Raw genomic sequence first — 17,490 nt, 5'->3', positions numbered from 1 at the left:
CACTTATGTAGCAAATCAGTGTCTCTGAATTGCCAAACAGTAGCTTGTCTGTGTTTTCCCTGAAACTCAGGATGTCTGCGATTTGGAATGGCAGCTTAGGTATAATGCCAAAACATGCCTAGTCACAAAAGGGAAGTCATTCATTAGGTAGCTGAAGGTAGGGTGGAGGAACAGTGCACAAGCTCCTCTAGCAGCAAGTGAAGATATGCTGTTAGATTGGAACTAATTCACTGTTCACATGGGACCAGGGAAGTGCAGCAAAGTAAATTTTCAGAGTTCGAATCAATGTCTTAGTTTTTCAGTTAGATCTCAGGGGAAAGGGGTAGGGGGATCAGTAGCACTATGTATAATTTCTTTTCTAAAAGCTGGTCCTTTTACTCAGAATGTGAAGGGGATGAAACAACAGAGCTCCTACCAAGTTTCTTCACTTGCTTAGTCGCTTAGGAAATGAAGATACTTTTAAGAGTATCTTCATGCCTATGACGGCATCTTGTTGGAATTAGTCTTTGTTCGGTTTTCTGCATATGGAGAAGAATAACTCAACAAAAGCCTTACTTCCAGGACCATTATTTTGGAGACCTTAATTTTCAAGCTGAGCAGTTTAGTCAACATCTGGCAAATTTTAATTCACATGTGTGCCCCCTCCACCATTCATTACCAGACATCATTACTGAAAATCCATATTATATTGTCTGTTTTGAAATAAACATTTCTTTTTAGGCAGGGATGCTTGCACCAGGGACCAGGCGAGACATTTATGACCAGAAGCTCACATTACAACCCATGGACAACACTACAATTTCACTACAAATGGGCACCAATAAAGTGGCTTCACAGAAGGGGATGAGTGTGTATGGGCTTGGACGACAAGTGTATGACCCTAAGTATTGTGCTGCACCAACAGAGCCCGTTATTCATAATGGAAGCCAAGGAACAGGAACTAATGGGTCTGAAATCAGTGATAGTGATTATCAGGCCGAGTATCCGGATGAATATCACGGCGAGTACCAAGATGACTATCAGCGAGATTACCACGGTCAATACAGTGACCAGGGCATTGATTATTAGATTTGCCTCAAGAAAAAAAGCTCAGTATTAGTTTATTATTTTATTCAGTAAAAACGAAACTAGCCTTGTGGAATTGTTACCCATCTTCTGTACACATTATGCTCATGTACCTAAGGTAATATTGCCTTACATAACATTCCTTTTTCCTTTCTCTGCCCTTTCTTTCTCTAGTTGCCTTTAGTGCTGTAACAGTTGCAGTCTACAGCATAACCAATAACTGCATATGAAGTAAAAAGGAATACTGTGAAAGGGGAGTTCTCTTATACAGCCAAGTCTTTTAATAATAAAAACTATGCATTTTTTTACAATCTTGTTCCGAAACAGGCATTTTGCATACCATATCAAGCCTTGATTTTTTAAAACTGTTTTTATTTACAGTTCTATTTTATGGAAGACTGTAAAAGACTTTTATGCATAATACTGATTGTGGTCTTTGTCACAAAAACTGTGGTTGTGGCTTATTACTGAAAAGTTTTGTTTTTAATTTTGTCCATGCTTGCTTGCTAATCTTTGAGGTCACGTTAGATACAATAAATGTGCATTTGTGATTGTGTGTGTTCCATTCCCACCTTTAAATTGACCAAACTTATAGAAAGAGCTGTCTTTCTTAAAAGGGAGCTTGTACAAAGTTCTGAGCCCACAGAAGTCCCCCATGTTTTGATGGTGCATTTTTTTATTTTCTGTGCCATAATGTATCCATGTAGAATTGCCTTTCCTTTGAATTGTATTTATTGCCACATTTCTCATCATAAACTGATCCTGTTGTATTTTTTATAAATAAATGTTGTTTTCTTGAAGGCATGTGCTAACTTTGAGTTATTAAATAGAAAATACAAACCAAAAAAAAATCTCAATATTCTTCAACTGAAGAGAATATAAAATTTGAATAAACAGATAAATATTCCAGCAAATATATTAAACAGGAAGCTTGCTGATGGGAAGGGGGGGATTGAAGGTTGCCAAATACGGTCAAAAGCTAGGGACAGTAACTGTTACTCAATTCTATATACTCATCAGTGTCACTGAATTCAGCAGAACATGCTTCCTATGCTGCAGTCAGATGTCACACGTGTTGCCATGCCCACACACTCCTTCCCTGCTGCTCCCACGCAAACCGCAACTGACAGCTGTCTGGTTTTCAAAGCCTTCACTCAGTACTGCAGAGGTGTGGGTTCAGAAGCCAGTGGCCAGTTGCAAGCCAAGCCCAGCATCATAGGCAAGGGTTTGGCTGTGTCCTGGCCATCAGTACCAAAGATCCAGAAAGCTAGGGACACAAGCTGCTGCCTCCAGAATCCTTTCAGATGCTACAGTGTTACTACAGTGTTACAATTTCTTCTTGACAGAATCCCTTGTATATAAATGCTCTCAGTGTGTATTTTGAGCAAGATTTAATATTTCTTTATCTGTCTTTTTGCTTTTATAGCCTCAAAATCAGTATGTTCTGACAAAAACTGTTCTTTTTGCACACAAGGTACTTTGTTTCCTGTCTATACCACTTAAGTTTTCTAACGGCCGTTACCTGCTGCTGTTTCACCAAATCACTCAACAGCCATGTTTTTGTTTCTCCTGTCCAAAATGTATCCACTTTCAACCATGTTGTTAGCTAGAGATGGAGAAATAATTATGTGCAAATAACTGGCTTTCGTTTGCTGATTATGTTTTGTCAATGAAACCTTTCTAGCAGTCAAAGAGAATACAAGGGAAGCGCTACTTGCCCAGTGGGGCTTATGCTTCCACTTTTATGCTTACACTTTTGCACAGAAGCCAGTGATGTTGCATCACATGCCATTTTAAAAACATTTATATGATACCAAGATATTATTTTGTGGTGGGGGTGGGAAACGCTCTGTTGTACATGTCTTCTGTTACGGAATTATTAAGGATGTCACTGGGTTACAGTCAATGGTCTGTATATCACATTAATATTTCAGATTGCTAAAGTACAATTATAATAAAAATATGAAATTTCACACGACTGCCTGCCTTTATCCATTATACACAGATGGACTACTACTACTCTAGGAAAGAGATCAGTGGCATTGTTGGTGATATCCTCACATCACATCACGAAATAGGATTTTCCTTGTGTAATATTCTCTTTTATGAAAAATATATATAGTGCAGTTGCACATGAAAGAAATGCCCACAAAGAAAAAGCTAATACAATGGGGTTCTATTCCCATGAATACTGCCAAAGAAAAACAAAAGCATAGAGTATGTTTCTCCAAGCTTTGGGCTTTTATTCTTAAAGCTTTGCCTTGTGTGACTAGCAGGTCTCCTTGGCAGACTGCAATAGTCTGATAGCATTTTCAATGATACCTTCAGTAAATGAACTAAACTTTCCACCCAGTAAATGAACTGAACTTTCCACAAAAATAGTGGAAGCAATTGTCACTGTATGAACTGCGACTTCCCCAAATGCCGAGTTACATGATTTCATAATATGCTCCTAGTCATATGAACACATATAACTAGCACAGCTCGTTAATCTAACTTCTGTTAGTCATAGTTTAGGTATTTTCCAGACCATGGATGTTAAATAAACTGTGTTGCATATATTATAGTTGCTGAGTCACCTCCATTGTTTTCCCAAGGTACATTTACCATGTCAAAGTGAAACCACAGAGCTAAACAGCAAAGTTCATTGTGAACAAAATTTCATTAAAAAAATTAAATACTATTTTATTAAAACTCTGTGCTGGGTCTCTACAAAAGGAGATTGCTTTTAATCATCTCTTCTAGTGCAAAAGGTGCAAACCAATTTGGGAGATAATTTCTTTCAAGCCACTGGTAACCTTCATGTAATTCTGTCTCAGTTTTCTGCACAGAATTCTGCCATTTCAGGTTCTAGTCTGTAATTGGGAAAAATAAGAGATAATATATAAAATTTGACTTAATAGTAATGTAAGTTTTGAGAAATGACATGTAAAACAAATAATAGGATAAAAAGGAAGGGTGGGACACAGGTTACAATTCTGTGCATTCCACGAGAGAAAGAGAGAGGGGAGAAATAAAAAAGCACGATAGCCACATAATGAATAAACCAAGCACAGCCACTCATAAACATAATAAACTTAAAACCACACATTCCAGACTGGCAGACCAGCTTATTACTTCCATACACCAGAAAGTTCTGAAAAAATATCCAAGGGCCTGAGTCTGCTAAAGTACAAAAAAAAAATAATCCCAAAATGTAACCACTCTGTGCAGATTTTCCTCTCTTGGCATGAAATATTTTGGCTGGAAAAGGATAACAACTGCTACTGTAAAATCTCCCTTAGAAAACTCTGCTTTAGTAAGCGTTCAATTTTTATTTTCTCAAATGCCAATTATTCCACAGACATATTACTTTAAAGAATATGTTACCAAATGTTCTTGATTCAGATATTGCAGTGCTGTATGTTTCATGTAGGCTCTCTCTTTATGGCACTTAGGTAAGCAAACCTGAAGGTGCAGTAAAGCAAACATTGGCTGCTGCTTTTTAAAAAAAAAACAAACAAACATGATCTCTGGTGCATGACACGAAGGTACAGAGGCGAGTTTCAGCCTTCTGGATCCCAAATACTTAAAAAACAGTTTAAGGCAAATAATTGGGTTGGATCCAGTGTAAGAGTTTATAAAAGGACTCGGCAAAGTGGTTTTCCCCTGCCTTCTCTGAGCAGCCAAGAGTTCAGGATCAGGAGACAAGGAAAATGCACAACAGGATGGGGCACTGCAGTAAGGAGCGGGAACTGAGTAAAACTGGAAGCTTGTATCAGCAGAGGAGAGAGACAATTTTACCATATCCCCCCCCCCACACACACACTGTTGTAGCACCCTGTCTCATGGCACATTTTGATTGCAAGACTCCCATGACAAATGATGCAGTGTTTGGTGAAGGTAGGCAAAAATCTGCTTTGCCAACTGTTTCTGTGAAATTTTCCACCGGATCAATGTGCTTAGATTGGAGTAACTGTCTGGCCTGACTTCACCCAGCAAACGTGGGAAGAATGATGACAGAATGGAGTTCTGAGGTTTTGTCTTGGTTGGCTTTTAGATAGAGAGATGGAGCATGAGCATATCCTGCTTTACACAAGCAAAAGGTCCCTGTATCTCCAGTGGATTTTCTTTGCTCCAAAAGCAGGGTCCAGATGTCCAGGTGTCAGCACTGACAGCTAATATTAACAGGCATAAAGAACAAACAATTTTCAGAATGCAGGCGTACAAAGGATGAAAGAATAGAAAAGGGGCGTTTTTTGGCAGTTGCAGTTTATCTCATCCTTGCACGAGAAGCCAAACCTACCAAAATTATTTCTTTACCACAGCTATGAAAGGTACTTCCTTTACATATGGTCACTCTATCAGACTGTGATTTCAAGGAACTGTATGGCATGTTTGTTCCAAGCTTAGCTGCAAAGCCTGCTTTTCAATGATAAGCTCAGTGAAAGGGTTGGAGTTCCTTTCCTATAAGGAAAAGCTGAAGATTCTGGAACTTATCAGTGTAGAAAAAAAAATGACTATGGGGGGAGAATCACACCCCACAGTGTCCCTGCATGGTACTTTAGTGTTGTTGCTCACCATAGGCTGGAGTTCCGTGTCATATTCATTGCTATGAAGGGTCTTTTTATTTCTCTGATTGTTCTCCTTTGTTAACTTGCTGCTCTGGTAGACAAAATTCTACAAAGAAAAGGAAAAATTATCACTAAATTCAACAAAAGTGAACTGTTTTAGTCATCCGCAACCTTCTAACTATTAACAGTTTTTCATTAGATTAACGGTTTGATTTTTAGCTAATGCTTTTGTTTATTTGGAGATTACTAAACAGAAAGTAGATTTGTATAAGATGTTATCCCGGCAAAACAGTTTATTTTAGTGGGCCAATTTCAAGTTTTTTCACTCAGAAGCCTTATGTTCTTAGACCAACAGATACTGGTATACACTTTAAAACTAGCTATAAGACTACAACGGTAAGCATTAAGAAGTGAAACTGAATTTAGCAGGACAAATTCTGTATACAGGTATATAGAATTGTAGGGCTGTGAGACTGCAATCCTAGGTATGCTTACCAGAATACAAGTTCCATTGAACTTAGTAGAAATTATGTCCAAAAAAACCAGTTTAACATTGGGATGTTACATCAAAACACTGATACAATTTTAAATGTATTGTTTGAAGAAACATAAATTTAACAATGTTATCAATGTTTCTTCAAACAATGCATTTGTTTGTAAGTCCCAGATATCAGACAAAGCTGAGAAAAACTCATTAGTTACATGTTTAACAAGGAAGCAATGCATTAAAGATGTACATGAATTCAATCACATTAATGCAAATAAACATAAATGCAAATTCAGTCATGGGGAAATGGGAAGATGGATGTCATGGGGGAACTGCTGTGGGAAGGGGAGACTGCTCATAAACTGGAATTTAGAAAACTGCTTATGCTACAATTATGCTACACCTCTCTATGTGAGGATCAAATGCACAGAGAGAAAATTAATCCATTGCACATACATAGGATGAATGGTTTTAACTGCCACATTCCTGTCTTGAATAAATTCTACCATGCCAGATGAGTTGTCAACCTCCCCCACCCCACCAAAACACCAAAAGCTAGCCTGAAATTACCATGAAAAAGAAAATAATCTCTTCAGTCTTCCAGATAAAGCATTGTCATTGTGATTACTTACCATTAATTCATGATCCATGAAGTATGGCTTCTCTTGAGAGCCATCATTGGTTTCCATGTCAATAGCAAAGCAAAGGAACAGGACATCCATTATAGTTTCAAATATTGACAAGAAACTGTGAGCGACCAGGTAAGCAAAAAGTGCAACAAGCAGCAGTGGAATTACCCAAACACGTAGTTCACGGTGGTAGTTAAATGCCATCAAGCCACCAAAAACGGTGAAGCACACCACAAACATCTGTATGAAAAAAAGAAATAAATGCAAACACTACATTTCAGAATAAATTATTGTCATCAAAACAAAGTATCTGTGGCGAGTAATTCAAATGCTATTGCTTTTTTAAAAAGTAGAGTAAATGAACATGGTCCCATCTATGGATACTTAAGTTCAGAGACTAGAGCCATGACAAGACAGATCTTTCTACAAACCTCATATAATCTGAAATCACAAAGAATACATTGGGGTGTTTAAAGAAACAGCAATAGAAGCAGTGCCTGTATGTAGCTTTAAGAAACAAATGCCCTCAATGGCAGTTGCTAGGCAACCACAATAGTATTGCCAGCCTTCAAGCCTTGGTTTCTGTCAGCAAAAGGCAGAAGGTAGTAGCAGCATTTCCAGGGCTGTTTTGGCCTTTGAAGGAGGATTCATCTGGTCTAGGGCCACGAACAAATACCAGGCAAGTTTCTACCAACTGACTTGCATGACTCACCCAGGCCTGGCTGCTTCCTACTGTTCAATAGCAGCCACCCCACAAAAGCCAGTGCTGTTAGAGTTTCAGACTAGGGTCTGGGAAACCCAGGTTCAAATCCTCATTCTGCCATGGACGGTCATTCAGGGGCCTTGGGCCAGTTATACATTCTCACCTTCACCTTCCTCACAGGATTGTTGTGAAGATAAAATGTAAGAAAGGAGAATGATGTAAGCTACTTTGAGATCCTGTTATGGAGAAAGCTGGGGCATAAATGAAGTAAAATGATAAATATAGCCAGGGCTCATTTTGAGGGGGAACACACAGGAACGCAGTTCCGGCAGTTCCCCAAAGAGGTCACATGACAGGTGGCCCCACCCACCTGACTCTCAGCCATTTTGGGTTCGTTTCAACCTGGATTGGGGCTGAAACAGCCCGGATCGGGCCTCTGATAGGTGGTGGATCACTCTCCCGCTCAGCAATGTCCTGATCCTGACCATTTTGGGCCCCTTTTCGGCCATTTTCAGCCCCTTTTTGCCATTTTGGGCCCAATTTCAGCCTTGAGTAGCCAGGATTGGGTCCAAAACAGCCAGGATAGGTGATGTCAGGGGGTGTGGCATATGCAAATCAGTTATGCTAATGACACACTTCCTGTTATGTCAAGGGGCATGGCATATGCTAATGAGTTATGCTAATGAGTTCCTCCAGCTCTTTTTCTACGAAATGACCCCTGAATATAGCTGAAGTGAGGAGGCAGAAAAAAGGTGAGTGCACGAGGCAGAGAAAAGGAAGCATGGAAAGGTGAAGATATGGGGGTTGCCAGAAGGAGGGAAAGACAGGAGAATGTGAGGTACCCCTGCAAGTACTTGCAGGTTCCCCATGGAGCAACTGGGCCCAACCCTATGGCCAGCACTGTGCAACTGGGCCTTGCTCAGCAGCTGAAACAGCCCAGAGTTCTTCCAAGGAGAGGAGCAGGAATGAGGGGAATATGGGCAGATAAAGGCAGGTTGGCTGGTAGGTGTTAAAGAAAGAAGGAAGGAAGAAAGGGAAGAGACTATGGAGACTTTCAGGGAAGGGAGAAGGGAAATAGTAGGGGAGGGAAATGCAATCTCTCCTGCAAGTCCTTACAGATCTCCCACTTGTCTAATAACTTCCTTCTGCTCACAACGTACAGTGGTCTGAGTTGATTACTATTCACTATTCTTCTTTTTTTGCTATTTCTATCTATCCAAATTAGGGATCAAATGTTATTCAGAATGCTAGTCATCCCCCACTTTTTTTAACTAGTAAGCATCCATAATTGCTGCTTTTAAGATTGGAAAAGAAGCATTGTGGGAAGGGGTTTTGAACCTATTTCTCCTGTACCCTTTTTAAGTGTAATGCATCTCTACAAAGCTGCAATTAGTTTCATAGAAAGATCAAAAAAATCTCCTCCCTTCTCCCTGAAGATCTAATTGCTTTCCTGAGGGAGGAGGATGTAGATCAGGAAACAGCATGACACTCCGCCCCCCAACAGTTTCCTAATGGTCTAAGTAGCCATGTAGGACTGTCTTAAAAAGAACAACAGGAGATGCTAATAATAAATCATGCTTAGATCGGCCCTTAGGCTATGCATTGTTTGAAGAATCATCACTTTCCATTAATGCTTCCTTATCTGCTCAAAGGTAAACGTCAATTTACCATGACTTGAAACATCACTTCTGTATGTTACAGTTTCCTTCCATATATCTTAGTGTCCTGTGTTATTCTGAGTAAAGGGAAATATTAATTTTCAGGAGAGGAGAATTTGGCTCTTTGACATCACTGTTATACAGATACTGACAATATTGATTTTAGTTGATAATCAATGCCGTAAGAGTAAGTAAATGATAGAAACTTAATTACCTTTCCTAGAAAGATAATAAAATCACCAAAGCAGTTGATTGCCATGGTATTAGTTGAGCTCTTTGCTGCAATAAGGACTGCATCTTTGGCTGAGGTACAAAAATTTGTCCCATTTATGGCTGTTGCTGTGTATGCATTCTGAAAGAGAATATACATAGGTTAAAAAACAAAAAACAGGAACAGGGTGAAACGTAGTAATAAAAACAATGTAAATTATAACTTGGCCAAAATAAAAGTATTAAAATCTAGTTTCAGACATATGTAGATTTTGTGATGAAACCAACTTTTTTGTTGGCGACAAGGAAGGAGGTCCCCTCTGACCACCCAAAAAGGCTATGCTGCGGATTACGGGACCTGTGTACACATTCTTAATGGAAGCTGTTTCTTTAATGTAGTTTGTAACCACAAAGTCTCAAAACAAAATGGACCCTATCCATTTTATGACCAATGTCTTGAATTCCTAAATAACTGAGTTAGATATAGAAAATGTAAATGGTATACAATTATTTCTTGCAGCATTCTGGAAACAGTTGCGTTTTACTTACTTAAAGAAATACCCTTGTTCAACTATTAAAAAAACCTCATTCTGACAAGCTTAGTAGGATTAACAATATGTAAAAGTTATTCTGAAAAAAGAACCTATAGATTCACAATATTTATTTGGGGATTCGAATACTGGGAGGCGGGGGGGGGGGGGGGAGTTGTGACTGAAAGGATTCTCAGTATCTGCTGAAATGCATCATGCAGATTGTCCCAGATTTATGAGTCAAATTTCTACTTTCTTCCTAAACCAAGGTGGTTTGGGAATCTATAAAAAATTAAGAGAATGTAGAAAATCAGCGTAATTTATTTTCATAGCAAATTTAGGAACCTCAGTGCAGACTGTAGCCTATGAGATCTTATGCCACAATCAATGTGTTACTGCATGACTATTTGAACTTTTGTTAATATATAATAATCAAGTAAATAACTGTTAACTTTTTCTAAAAGAGAATTAACTTGGAAGTCCCAAAGCAGTGCCTCCATAGACTGTGAGGATTAAAGTGAACAATGAACTACAAAATTCCAGGTACTTCATAAACAGCAGATGACCAAGAAAACCGCTTACTGAAAAATTACTTCAATCCTTTTGTGTTGATTACCAGCTTCTTAGTAAGCCAGTTTACTCAGTTATGAACAAGAACTTTTTGTACTGATTACCACATAAGCAACTTATAAAGTTTTGAAAAGGGGCACCAGATTATCCAGAATGCTCAGTTAACCAGCACTGCCTGAAGGGCAAGCTCTTCCCCCTCAGCCACCACACCCCTGCATCCTCTAGTGCATGGGCAAGGCACTCTTCCCTCTTCAGCCGCCCACCTTGATGCCTCTGGCATTTGCTGGGCTTCTGCCTTTCGGCGTTGCCACCGAGCATCATTCTCAGGTGCCTCCTTCCCCCTCAGCTTGCCTTGAGGGGATGGGGCAGGTCAATAAGCTTGAGCATTTGGCACATTTGATTAACCAGAAACCCCCATGCCCCATGAATGCTGGATCATAAAGCTTTTACTGTAGTTTGAAGCAGAAGTTTTTTGAGGAATGAAGCAAAAATATTATAAACCTGATTTGTATAGATAACTGACTACTTTAAGCATGTTTGTTACACGTTTAAATCTGTCCCCTCTTCCACATGTTCAGTGGAACAGACAGTCACAAGGCAACCAAGATAAACACAACTGCTGCACAAATTAGCAAGTCTGGGATTCATACAATAATTTACACCTAGATATCACTCTAGCAGTGGGATTTCTGTGCTATCTCCCCTTCTATTAGTAATGCAGATCCTTATAATTAAAAGCCTGGGAACCAGAGACATATTTCTCAGAGATAAATAAAGAATGAGATTGTTTACATATTTCAAAATAGCACAGTAGGCGAGGAAAGTATGTAGAAAAAAACATCCTTCACAGCACAGAATGAATGTCAAGGGTCTTGGAAAAACTGGCCTGTTCGCTTCATGAGAAAAGCCCTGTGGCACAGATCCAAGCCCTAAAGCTCCCTACTTGGGGAGAATAATTGCTACTTTGTGTAGCAGCTGAATTCAGTCCTTCCTTCTAGGACTCAACTATTAAAAATGAGTTCAGTGAAAAGAGGAGTGCCATAGCAACAGAAGCTTCTTTTAATGAGAAGCCAAAAACAAGCTGGTCAGTCATTGTATTCTAGCTTTTTGGCTTAACTTATACTTTGAGTTTGGTCACAATGGATGTTGCATACAGACTTGTATCAGGTATCTTACGAGTGTAGCAGGATTATACCAACCAACAGAGCAATGTTGTATAGATCCCAGAAGCTGGAGCATATGGGAGCTGTGACACACTGTCTCCAGATGCAGGTAGGCTGCTTGTAGCAGGGTGGGCTAAGTACCACCTCTCAAAAATATAAATATAAACATGCATAAATGCACAGAGTGCCTTCTGTTACTTTTCTGACAAAATAAGAAACGAAATGAGTGATTAAAATAAATTTGTCAGCATAAACTAGACTTGCATGAGAATTAATTGCCCCAGTCCAGCAAAGGAGATCCTCATGATCTACACTGCAATGTTCACCTGGTCCTCACTTCGCTGGACAGATGTGTCTGGGGTTCTGTCTCTCCATCTGGGGCCCCTAGTTTCATATGACAAAAAGTGCAACTGGAACTGGGCTGGAATCTGCGGCTAGGATCTAGACAGGCACACCCAAAATTGCCTAAAGCAGTTTTCTACATTTTCTTTCAACAAAACTCTCTCATGCCATTTCATGTGGTTTTTGAAAACCTGTTCCTTTGCCAAAAAAAGTTTACTCTAAGGCATGAGAGGCTGCTATTTGAGAAACCCAAAGCTGCTTAGGTGTGCTGGACTATCGGCACATTCTTTTTATTTCACGCTACGTTTTTGTATCCACTTTTTTACTTGCAGCAATCTGTCAGTGGAAGGCACTGACAGTTACAGACCTGTGTCTCCCCTACTGCAACTGCAGTAACAGCCCCATGGGTTGGTGGCCTACAATGAGGAAGAGGATGAAACTGCCCTTCATGCCTTTTTTATTAGTGGAGTTTCACTGATGGAAGAATAAATGATTTTGCCCCCTTTCCCCTCTTCATTGCAGCCCATCAACCCAATAGATTGCTACTCCCTCAATCCCAGGAATTAATTTTTCTGGAGTTGGAAACTGCTTCTGGGGGAAGGGGATCTGCAATGTGCAAGCGGACTGGTGGATCCATCACATTCTTATTCTGAATTATTGAAAAAACAACAACAACAACAACAACCCTATTTATATACCGCCCTTCAGGACAACTTAATGCCCACTCAGAGCAGTTTACAAAGTATGCCATTATTATTCCCACAACAAAACACCCTTGTGAGGTGGGTGGGGCTGAGAGAGCTCCAGAGAACTGTGACTAGCCCAAGGTCACCCAGCTGGCTTCAGTGGAGGAGTGGGGAATCAAACCTGGCTCTCCAGATTACAGCCCCGCTCTTAACCACTACACCAAACTGGCTCTCTAATTCTAAACATAAATACATAATAACAAAGAAAATGTCAAAACAGGAAAGTTTTACTCAACTGCCATGCAGACACACACATTTTTATACAACTGGTTAATTATTATAGCTGCCATTAAGTTACATTTGTTGAATATTAGTGCTGGCAAGGAACTCAAACAGACCAGAATATTGATTGTTAGAGCTAACTGCCAAAGCAGCAGAATGCCAATTGCCTCCGAGATCTCAATACTATTGAACTGATCCCAATAGAAAAAACAGACAGTGATTTCCTCAGAAATCCATGTGCTGTGGGAAAGGTGCTTGCCAGCTGGCTGCAAATGAACCCAAACCAGACATGTAAAAGTTGAATTTTACTGCTACTGTAAAAGAAATCCATTTAACAATATTCTATGGCATCACAAACTGCTTTCAAATGACCCTTTAGAGCTCTGCTACAATAGCCTTTAGGAAAGCAAAAACAGCCAGGATCTTCTATTGTTTCGGCAGGCCTACAAGACTGAAATGTTCCACCAGGTATAGGGTTGAGGCTGGTCCAGCAGTCATCTGAAGAGCCTCCAAACTGGCCTCTTGTTGGGGGGGGGGGGGGCATCTGACCATCTGGCCTCCCCAAAAGAGTTACAGCTTGAACTGAATAGCCTGTTCCCGCCTCCTTTCGCCCACCCCTCTGTGTATTTATTGGCAGGGATGGGTTGTAAAGTCACTGTCTGGGGGCAGTGTGGTTTTATTGTACATTTTAATGTAAATTATATGTTTTATTGCTGTAACCCATCCTGAGCCTGCTTGCATGGAGGGCAAAATAGAAGCCCAATAAATAATAATAAAATAATAATAAAAATGTGTTCTTGTAACAGAAAACACATTTCTGCTCATTAGATATAATACCAATCTTAGATTTCTTTGAGCTTTCCTAAAACTATGAAAACTAGGATGGTGCAAATGCATAGTGTGTTGTGAAATGGAGCTCAAGATATAAATTAAATGTATTCACAACAAATAGCCACTGTTCAAGAAAGACTTCTAATGGATCTGCAAACAAACATTTGTTCGTACAAGTCACAGAGATAATGCTGTTCGTACTAAGGTGATCTCCACTTTGTGTTGAGTAATAACAAATAATACACAACAACAAAAAAATACCATTTTACATAGCATTTTGATATGTTAAAAGTGCTTCATATACATTATTGTTATCAGGGGTCATTTCATAGAAAAAGAGCTGCAGGAACTCATTAGCATAATTCATTAGCACAACTCATTAGCATATGCCACACCTCTTGCCATCGCCGGAAGTGTGTTATTAGCATAACTGATTTGCATATGCCACACCCCCTGACATCACCTGTCCTGGCTGTTTTGGACCCAATCCTGGCCATTCAGGGCCAAAATTGGGCCCAAAATGGCAAAAAGGGGCTGAAAATGGCCAAAAAGGGGCCCAAAATGGTCAGAATTGGGCTGCTGCTGAGCAGGAGAGTGATCCACCACCCATCAGAGGCCCGATCCTGGCCCTTTTGAACCAATCCTGGCTTAGGCCCGATCCTAGACATTTTGGGCCAAATCCAGGCCGAAACAGGCCCAAAATGGCCAAAAATCAGGTGGACGGGGGCACCTGACACATGATCTCTTTGGAGAACTACTGGAACTGCGTTCCTGTGCGTTCCCCCTCAAAATGAGCCCTGATTGTTCTAATCTTTGCAACAGCAAAGTCAGTAACAGACATACAGAAAATACACAATTTGAACTAGTTTGTTATTTAAAATTACACAGTAAATGAAACATTATTTTTATCTACGTAAAGTAAGCTGCAGGAGGGAGCGACTTTCAGCTAAGAAGTGGCAATGGATGTATGTGTGCTTAACCCTGCTTCTCTGGCTACTCCCCCCTTCCCCCCGGGAGTTCGAAATGTATGTTTGCAAGAGTGAATATGCATCATGAATTCTGAAGAAGAGAAGTGGCCTCTTGAAGTTCTATTCCATAGCAAGCCACTACAATTTAGTTACAAATGTTTCCATATTACATGTAGTTTGGCCTTCATTTTACCTTGTTCTCCAATATCACTATTCACTAACAGTAAAATTAAACTAAGGACACATTATTAAAGTATAAGTTAGCAAGATAATATAATGATATTTTGAGCATAAGAGCACAAACTGAGCATTCTAAAAAAAATACAATAAAGAGGAAATAAACCATGAACATGGAAGATGAAGCATGAGTCAAGTGTAGGGGAAGAGACAGTACAAAACATGTTTAGACCAAATGCATGCTAAAATGATAGCTGATTCCTCTTCAGCTTGTTCCTTCCATACTGACACCCCTTGTTCACTCATTTTTGCCTTAAAATCTAGACAATATTTCTCTTAAACGGTTGCATTCACATTTGTGGAGCTCTCCCATCTGTAGTGTAAAAAGCAGATACTTCCCTCTACCTTGCATCCTCTTCCAACGTCTGTCATTTCCAGAACACCCTGTACATTACACAAGGTCAGGCTAACATCACATAGTCAAGGTGTCTGCCAGCAGTCCTTTTGTGCTAAGAGTATATCCATTTTTACTACAATTTTACTACAATTAAGCCCCCTGTTGCAATAAGATTCAGTACAGTTCTAAGACTACGCTGGTACATACGATTGAAAGAAAGAAGTCTTGTTTCTAACCATATTTGGTTAGGACTGATATTACAGTAAGTAACCATAACATCCCCAGGTCAGAACAGGCTCAAAGGTCTCTGGGAAAAAAATCTTTCAGCTGAAAATCAATTTGCATTTTCAAATGCTTAACTTTGGGGGGGGGGGGGGAGAGAGAGCGCTGATATACTATACCTGATTTAAGCCTCTTAGGCCTCTTTCTAAGCACCAGAAACAGCAAGAACAGCATTTGAAGATGTACTTTGCACATGCATTTTCCTGAAAAAAGAGGCAGTGATTAGTTACCACAGTCAGAAAAATATGTATAAAGCAAGAGTTTTAAACTGATGTGTGACAAATGAAGCTTAACTCAGATAAAACTGGAGTGTCTCCCTGAAGAAACAGGTTCTTGAGGTCGGTACTTTATGTAGTCCTACATTTAAAGCTCAAATTCTCTTCACGGCATACTGTACCTTTAGCAGCTTTAGCTGGTACACCAATTGTGGCAATTTCATGAAAACAAAGTAATCCATGCTTGGATCACATTGCTATGATGCACTCTACATGAGGCTACCTCTAAAGAATCAACTGATATTAAAATGTGGCCACCAGATTATCATCAGGTGAGTTAAACAGATCATATCACCTTTGTATCAAAATGACTTCATTGATTGCCATTTGTGTTCAGTCACAATTTAAAGTTCTGGTTCTTTAAAACTCAAACAATGCAATCCTAATGTTACTCCAGTCTAAGCTCATCGATTTAAATGGGTTTAGACTGGAGTAACTCTGCTTAGAATGTACTGAAAATGTCCTAGAACCATTGTACTTGAATGATATGCTTGTCAAGGCCTGTTGGGGTGTGGATAGAATGACAACCAGGGATAAGGCTTTTTCTGCGGTGGGTGCCCCGTCTGTGGAATGTTCTTCTCCCCGCTTCAAATTCACCCATGATAAATGGTCAAATGAAGCCAAATAAGAGAAAAAACAGCGAGCAAGGGCAACATACATGAACAGGCAAAAATTTATGCAAGCACAACTGAAAAACTGTCAACTGCGAGAAGTACGTTTCAACACTGCTGAATTTTCTTCAAACACAGCAATTAATTTTGGTTCTGCCCTACTCTAAACTAGTATGCTGTCATTTATTCATACTTTAGTGAAAAAGAAAGATGTAATGCTGTGAATGTTAGGTTTCAGCGAACATCAGAGCTTGACATCCAACTTATCTTTTTAAAAAACATGGCTTATATTTTTTTCTTCTGTCTTCAGGATTAAGGGGGGGGTGCCCCAAAGAGAAAGATGTTACAACTGCCAGATTTGTAGCCGATTATACAGTTCATAAAGTTGCATGCACCAAAAGAAACACCTTTAATACCCCTGAAATATTTTTATTAGAAAATGTCATCAGAGAATGAATGGAGGATTAGATTTCCTGTTATGTCAGGAACTTTCTTCTCATGCTTTGTACTGGAATTCAGGTCCATGGAGAGGAGAAAAGCAAAAGAGGCCTTGGAAATATTATCCCCAGAATAAAACGACCAGAATTTTTAGTGAAACAACACTGGTTTGACTCAAAGCTGGAGCATTATCCTGTGAGCTTCCTATGTTGATCAAATTATGCATACTATATGCTTTCTGGAAAGTTTAATCTTGTAATTAACCAGTGATCTCCAATGTAATGTAATGTACATTATTATAACATTTTGTTCAGACCACAAAACCCACAGCCTTTTAACAGCATTTATTCTGCTTCCTTCCAAAATGGAAAAGAAAAGCCACCTTTTCAAAAAAAAAACCTCTTATATCTACAATATGCTCCAGAGATGAGCAGGCCACAAAATATTTTAACTAAACATTCAAAAGCTTAAGGATGACATTGTACAAATAAACATGCTTGAAATCAGGAATCCAAAGTTAAACATAGGCCCCAAAGAAAGCACCGTGCCACGTGTTTTTCCTTGACCAAATTGTTGAAAGCAGACCTGAGAACCTATTTGCACTAAACGGGGCTGTCCTTGTAAACTACTCAG

At 39.5% G+C, this 17,490-nt stretch overlaps 2 protein-coding genes across 2 annotated transcripts in view; one reads left to right on the top strand and one right to left on the bottom strand.

The window, feature by feature from the left end:
• CNN3 (calponin 3) overlaps positions 1-1,865 on the top strand; it is a 30,027-nt gene extending 28,162 nt beyond the window's left edge. The window contains exon 7 of the mRNA XM_054980144.1: positions 721-1,865. Coding sequence (XP_054836119.1) covers positions 721-1,068 — 348 coding nt within the window. The 3' untranslated portion in view covers positions 1,069-1,865. The remainder of the gene's footprint in view (positions 1-720) is intronic.
• Positions 1,866-3,283: 1,418 nt separating this feature from the next.
• The window catches only part of SLC44A3 (solute carrier family 44 member 3), a 56,107-nt gene continuing 41,900 nt past the window's right edge, over positions 3,284-17,490 (bottom strand). The window contains exons 12-16 of the mRNA XM_054981931.1: positions 15,653-15,736; positions 9,310-9,447; positions 6,738-6,974; positions 5,626-5,724; positions 3,284-3,920 (exon numbers count right to left, since the gene is read on the bottom strand). Of these exons, the coding sequence (XP_054837906.1) occupies positions 3,909-3,920; positions 5,626-5,724; positions 6,738-6,974; positions 9,310-9,447; positions 15,653-15,736 (570 nt within the window). The 3' untranslated portion in view covers positions 3,284-3,908. The remainder of the gene's footprint in view (positions 3,921-5,625; positions 5,725-6,737; positions 6,975-9,309; positions 9,448-15,652; positions 15,737-17,490) is intronic.

This window comes from Eublepharis macularius, chromosome 5 (assembly GCF_028583425.1).
Source record: "Eublepharis macularius isolate TG4126 chromosome 5, MPM_Emac_v1.0, whole genome shotgun sequence".
Lineage (NCBI taxonomy): Eukaryota > Metazoa > Chordata > Lepidosauria > Squamata > Eublepharidae > Eublepharis > Eublepharis macularius.
Note: the sequence above shows the minus strand (reverse complement) of the source record. Positions and strands in the feature narration are given on the sequence as shown.